This window comes from Branchiostoma floridae, chromosome 5 (assembly GCF_000003815.2).
Source record: "Branchiostoma floridae strain S238N-H82 chromosome 5, Bfl_VNyyK, whole genome shotgun sequence".
NCBI classification, from domain to species: domain Eukaryota; kingdom Metazoa; phylum Chordata; class Leptocardii; order Amphioxiformes; family Branchiostomatidae; genus Branchiostoma; species Branchiostoma floridae.
The window spans coordinates 3907391-3914268 of NC_049983.1; the positions used below are offsets into that span (position 1 = coordinate 3907391).

At 44.0% G+C, this 6878-nt stretch overlaps 1 protein-coding gene across 1 annotated transcript; it reads right to left on the reverse strand.

Moving 5' to 3' along the window:
* Nucleotides 1–403: 403 nt before the first annotated feature.
* Nucleotides 404–6036, reverse strand: LOC118416649 (phospholipid scramblase 2-like). Its single transcript, XM_035821820.1, has 4 exons — nucleotides 5638–6036; nucleotides 2533–2793; nucleotides 939–1130; nucleotides 404–647 (listed from the first exon to the last, which is right to left on the reverse strand). Exons 1-4 carry the CDS (start codon nucleotides 5974–5976, stop codon nucleotides 453–455), a joined length of 987 nt encoding a protein of 328 aa, XP_035677713.1. The 5' UTR covers nucleotides 5977–6036; the 3' UTR covers nucleotides 404–452.
* Nucleotides 6037–6878: the final 842 nt, after the last annotated feature.

The window sequence follows — 6878 nt, forward strand, 5'->3', positions numbered from 1 at the left end:
TCCTACGCAGAGACATCCAACGGCGCTAGCAAAACCGCCTCTTGTCTGTACTCTGCTATCTCAACCGTCACGATCAGTTCCTGACCACACTGCTTATAAACAGTATTAATGAACTAGCCTAGTCTTTGTTTGGCTGACAGTTGATTTGTGGCGACGCCCACAGGATCTGATCGTGACAGTTGAGATAGGTACAGACAAGAGACGGTTTTGCTAATCTCCAAGCAGCTCCTACGGTAGCATAAGATAGTATCAAAAGCTGGCAGAGGAGTGAAGCTGGCTTTGGAGTGTGTTTTGCTACATGGTAAATGGACACCTCTTGGCTGACTACGCTCCTTGGTCAGTTTGATACTATCTTATGCCATTGTAGGATCTGCTTGAAGTTTAGGTTTTGCTATCGCCGTTGGATGTCTCTACGTAGCAGAATGCGTCACTCTTAGACCAAACGTCCGTGACTAGAACAGAACAGACGACTGCTGCTCTTCTCCTCCGACCTGCTCGAAGAACATGAAGTCGATGAGGAAGAGCGCCCCAAGGAGCGTGGCCTTGACCTTCACGTCCAAGTCCATGGGGAACTGGATGCCGAGGTTGTCTGCGTCTGTGAAGGCCTCCTTCAGCAGTCCGCTCCACTGTTTGGAGATCTTCCCCACCTGTCATTCAGATATGGACACTTATCAGTCTGTTTATTTATCATATGCTGTCACTATTGTTAATACGAACGTCAAATAGAAAATATTGCCCTCGTCAACAGTTTTACTGAATAACAAAATTGATAATGAATGATCTGCAACCTTCTTCTGACTGGTTCACACCGCATTAACTCTATGTATAACACAGTTTGGGACCGCATTTGTAAATAATTTTAGAAAATAGAATTTACTTGCTTCGGAATCAAACACATTTGCATATCACCTTTGGAATGAAACTCATTTGCATATTACCTTTTGGGACTCATCGGGAACCATGACGTCAAACTCCACGTCCCCACAGAAGGAGCAGCTGAGACAGGGGCCCTCGATGACCAGCACCACGTCACCGGCGGCGTCCTCTATCTCAAACTTGGGCAGGAACGGGTGCCAGATCTGCCGCACCCACCCCACGGTGTTCCCGGGAGGGGCCTGGACTTCCAGCTCCTGTAATGGGGTAGGAAGTTAAGGTTTCAGAATCGGCTAAATTGGCATTTTGACCTTCCATTGTTTTCTCATTAATGAATTAAGAAAGAATAGAGCCCTAACGAATTTTGATAGATGGGCATAAAAGAATTCTAAATCTGATTTTGGGGGCCATATAGATGACGTCATCGGGTTTTATTGCCCCTGATATTAATTTTTTTCTATGAGAAAATACAGCACTTTCGTACATACCACTGCAATGAAACTATGTTTTTCATGTGCATAATGATGAAAGCTACAAACTCAGGTTAGCGCCAACTGATATCTGCTAATGATCTGGAATTATTAGAAAATGAATTTTTTAATTAGATGAAAACAATTATTTTCTAATATAGCTATGAGAAATGAGAAAACAATTGAAGATCAAAATGCCAATATAGCCGATCCTGAAACCTTACATAGAGGTGCATGTTTGGGGAGAACCACACCACGGGCACGTTAGAGAACCCACCACATGTGCGATGGTGCGGTGTGAGTGGTTCAAAACCTACAGTCCCGGGCCGCACCTTGGGCAATTACTGTCGTATTAAGGTCACCTGAGTGGCGCCAAATGGCAGCTCGCTCCAGACCCTTGCGATTTAACCCCGCCTATTGTAAACTCCTCGCAATTCAGCCCCAGGCTACCAAGAAAGAGTAGTCGGCCCACTCAATAACATTAACATACGATAGGCCACAGCAAGTTAATTTCATGACATTCTTTGCAGTCCCCCAACTTGATGAAAGACATTCTCCTACAGCAGAGTACCGTCAGTCATTTATGCCGTTGGGGACCGGGCGTTAGGAGGATGATGAAAGAGTGCGAAAAAATTGTGAAAAAAAACTTTCTGCCTAGATTTCAAGAATAGGCTTCATAAACGTTGTAATAAGAATTGAAGCGATAAAACATGGCAACATAGCCCAAAAGTCTTTCATTCCTGTATTCAAGAAGTGCACAAGGTGACGCTGGCGTTGCACACTTGGGTCACTCACACCTCTTCAACAACAATCATAGCTACTTTATGCCTTTTTTCCAATTTTGATACCTTCTCGTTGTGTGGACCATCTTCGTAGGGGAAATAGTGATAAAATCATTTTTTCTTCTTCAAAAATCAGGCAAAAATTGATAGCATTAATGCATCCATAAGATTTCCTTGCTGTGTGTGGCCTAAATCGCAATGAACGTTAGTACTGTAGGTTTAGAATCATACTCCATATTCTGTATGTACTGTACATACAATCAGTTAATCTTCGTGTGTTAGAATTTAGATTATTTACGTGTTTTGAAACACTTCATGTATTTGATTTTGTTCCCTTGCAATTAGCCCCAAGCGCATGAATGTGCAATAAAAGCTTTATTGTTATTTATTAATACATTGACTCTCACCTGTAGACAACAGACCCAGAAACAGTTCATGCAGCGTAGGGGGCGGCTAAAATGGATGATTTCCTGCTGAGAGTTGTCGAAAACCTTCATCTCGAAGGAGCGGACGTTTCCACAACACTGGCGGGTGCAGCAGTCGTTATCCTCCGCCGCGAAGTACACCTGCTGCCCCATTGAGTTCTTGATCTTGTACTTGTTGTCCCCTTCTATGCCGATGAAGGCCTCCAGGAGCTCGACTTGTTGTTTCACTAGAAGTTGATCGATCTGGGGGAAAAGAAGAAGCAGATATGTGCCGCAAGATACTGTAAATGCATTTAAGTTCGCGGCGATTTGATTTCGCGGTAGCAGAAAAAAGGCCCTTTCGCGGTGGTTTTAAATTCGCGGTGAAGCGGCCACAGCAAAAACCGCCAACATTGGTTGTTTTTTCAGAGGAATGTAACAGAAAACAACACAACTGACATACTATAATTACGTCACAAAGTGTGTTACCTATATACGGTCACTTGTTTTATTTTTCAGCAAGCCACAAAGTCAGGATTAGCCTTCGTAGAAGGTTTCGCTGACTGAAATATATAAATATAACGTTAATCATTCGGTCCTACGCTCTTAGAGAGAGGGACAGTGACTCAAACGTATTTCACACCCTTGAGGTTGAAGCTAAACAACGGCGTTTTTACATATGACTTCAAGAATTTGTTGGCAGGCCAAAAAGCAACCTACCACTTCGATTTGATGTGCATGTAAGTTCTGCTGCAATTCTACAACACGCCGCTGGAGGACCCAACTTAAATCATTTCGAGGTCTCTATCTATATACCACAGCTGAAGACAATTCATTCAGGCATTCATGAATTATAGACGGACGGACGGACCGGTGGTTGAACGGAGTCACACTGTCACACAAGCACTCGGACACAGACGCATTTACGTGTACACGCACACACGCACACACACACGCACACAAACCTCAAACACACACACGAGTACGCACGCACACACACACACGCACGCACACACACACACACACACGCACGAACGCACGCACGCACGCACACACACACATCAAACACACACACGTGCACACACGCACGCACGCACAAACACACACACACACACCTGCACACACACGTACACACACACACATTTTTGTCATTTCACATATTATTCTTTGACCTTGACGTTGACGTTGGCACATGGCAATAGATACTTTTTCCGATATTTTTACAATATTCGGCATGTATTTACTCATTTTGCAGCTGCTTAGCTATAGTACGATTTACAGTATGTTTGAATTTTTGTTTTGTAACGGCCAAAACTGATGCACGCGCAGACGTCATCCTTAATTAAAACAAATTGGCCTAACTGTGGTTAGCAGGGCTTGGAGTAGTGGTACTTTGCAAATACTTTGCAAAGAGAGATGGAGTGAAATTTTATGTATTTACTAGCGAATAACCGTCGGCATTTCTACTGTGAGTGATTGCCAATATTTTACATGTGGTGGCCAATACTTTGCTAACTCTATTCCAAACTATGAGATGCGGTCTCGGCATATGATCCCTAGAATTTTCCAGAAGCATTTTATTTCTGTGGTCTGTATACGTGTTCTTACCCTAGCCTCCTTCACCGGCCTCTCTGGGGGCATTGGCATAGGTTGTTGGGGGGTGTTAGGTCGATTCGCAATTTTTAACTGAGAATACGCCGGGAAGGAAAATGTGCCGCGAAAGGAATATTTACCGGGAAGCTTGTACTCGCCCCCTAGCTTTCATATCACAGTCCAGGACTCACATAGGAAAAAGGAGTTGACCAGTGAGCGCATCAGTCTGATAAATAATTCAATAATTTACAATATGTCGTGACACCAACATTTATGCTGTCGTTATGGAGAGTTATTGATTAATGTAAGGTAAATGTATGGCACGTAGAAATCGCGTGACCGTTGAATGGCGTATACGTGTGTGTGGCGTTGGGCGTCACGAATTGATTCAGATGCGCAGTTTTAGATCTAAATGATACCGAAATATGTATCATTTCGCAACAGTGCTAGAAATGATAGATTTGATTAAAGTGCGTCTATATAATGTATGTAGTTTTTTATCTGTATCTACATAGCCGGTATAAGCGCCCTTCGGAGTAACACACCAGCTACAACGCTATAGTTGTAGGTATTCATATACATACAAAATCGATTTGAGCTGAAATCCCGTTCAGAAACAGTTCAAAACAGTAACGTCCCAAGCGGTCATACCGACAAATGGAAAGAGCCATGTCAAAGCCTCCAAACATCTACTTGAAATTTAGGACATTCTTATCAGTAGTCAAATCTCTCTAAGTAGTATGTAATATAATTACGTTTTTCGTTTCATGCAGATTTGATTATATGCTAGCGACAATTAGCCTGGGTACCATCCGGAAAGTAGTTCGCTCCGGCGTTAATCATACACTATATACAGTCGCTTCTCGCTCTGACATTTATCATACACTATATATAGTCGCTTCTCGCTTTGACATTTATCATACACTATATACAGTCGCTTCTCTACTGCGAACATACACATGTAGGAGCGAACTACTACCCAGATTGTATCCAGGCTAGGCAACAGTGGAGTAGTGTAAAAGAAATATCTTATACATATTGAAATTTAATATTCAACTCTGGGGACCATATTACGCGGTATTGCAAAAACAAGAAAACGTTTCGCTATTAGCGTATTCAGATTTTCAGACCCTGGCAAATTTCAGTTCCTAGGAATCTGGCACGCTTTCAACCCGACATGACAGTGGCCCCTATCCAGATACTACACACTTATGGGGTGACACAATTTCGAATTGGACCACTGCAGTCCTATATTTAGCGTTCGAGATTTGGTCGTCGAGCAGATGTTGGGGTCAGAAAACTACGTTTCCTAATTGTCTACCATTTCAAAAAGGACCCTAACCCTAGTAGATAGCGTTTTGATTTATAAGTCTTCGAGTGTAATATCTCTCTCTCTCTTTGTGTACTAAGTATTGCAGATGCCTAAAAATCAGAAGAGTCGTTTAATACGATGTTTCAACCTTATATCAATTGTTTGAAAATGACATAGGAGAATGATGTTCAACGATGTCTCACCTCACATAGATACTCCAGCCCTGGGGGACATCCCGGGGGGCCTCTTGTCGGCGGCTGCATCCACTGGACCTGCCCGGGAGGGGGGCCGTACCCAGGCTGGGGTCCCGGCGCACCATACCCGGGGCCGGGCGGCTGCACAGGGGGAGGGCCGTAGCCTTGTTGTGGGGGAGGGTAAGCAGGTTGGGGCGGGGCGGGGTATCCCTGCTGCGGTGGGGGGCCAGGATAACCCCCTTCAGGAAGAGGGGGGTATACAGGCTGAGGGGTTGGGTAACCCTGTGCGGGAGGGGGGTACCCTGGGTACCCGGGCTGCCCTGTACCGGAATCCGGCTGGTACGCCATCTATAGCTGGAGAGACGTCAGAACGTGAATGAATAATGCATTCCTCCCGTGGGATTCTGTCTGACGTACTGCAGTAAGTTGCTAGGCGGCGCGCATACACAACCTCGTTCCACGGCCCCCCAAGAAAAATACCTGAATGATATGGTATATGATTTTATAAGGCCACGTTGCCTTGATATGGATATTTTTGGCAGTTTCCAAAACTAACGGTGAAAGGTTTTCAACCATACTATAAATCGTACAAAGCAGCTTCTAAAAAGCAAATAGATGGCGTGGATTGCAAAAACAAGTATCGGAAAATGTATACATAATGTCATAGGATATTTCAAGGTCAAAGAAGATGTGAAAGAACAAAAATGAAGAATCTACTGTTCGGTATACTGTACTCTTCCTGACCACTTAGATTTTATCATGAAGGCAACTTTTTGTCAAACTTTTTTTATTCGCACGCTCGCATATACGTTTTGGGGTTCATAGAGGATGTCATCAAATCAACATGGCCTAAATGTGATATACTTTCGTGAAACGATAACTGCCTGATAAGAATCAATAAGCCATAAATTGAGTACAGAAAATGTGTTAGCGGCCACCTTTCCATCATCATCGGTCAACGTGCTAACACACGACGGGGTTATACCGCCCCTTACGGGGTGACAAAGGAGCTTTAATTGATAAAAGCTCCTTGGGCGTGACGTACCCTTTCGCTGGCAAATTACAAGACGGGGATGCGCCAGGTCCGGCACTTAACACCGTCCGGGTGAATGATATAAATCACCATGTGGCTGATACGAGACAGAGGTTCACCAGGAAATCCGGGTGATTTGAAGTAAATACAGTAGAAGCCGCTTAATTGCACGGCCTATTTGCCAGTGAATCTCGTGCAATTATCCGGCTGGTGCAAT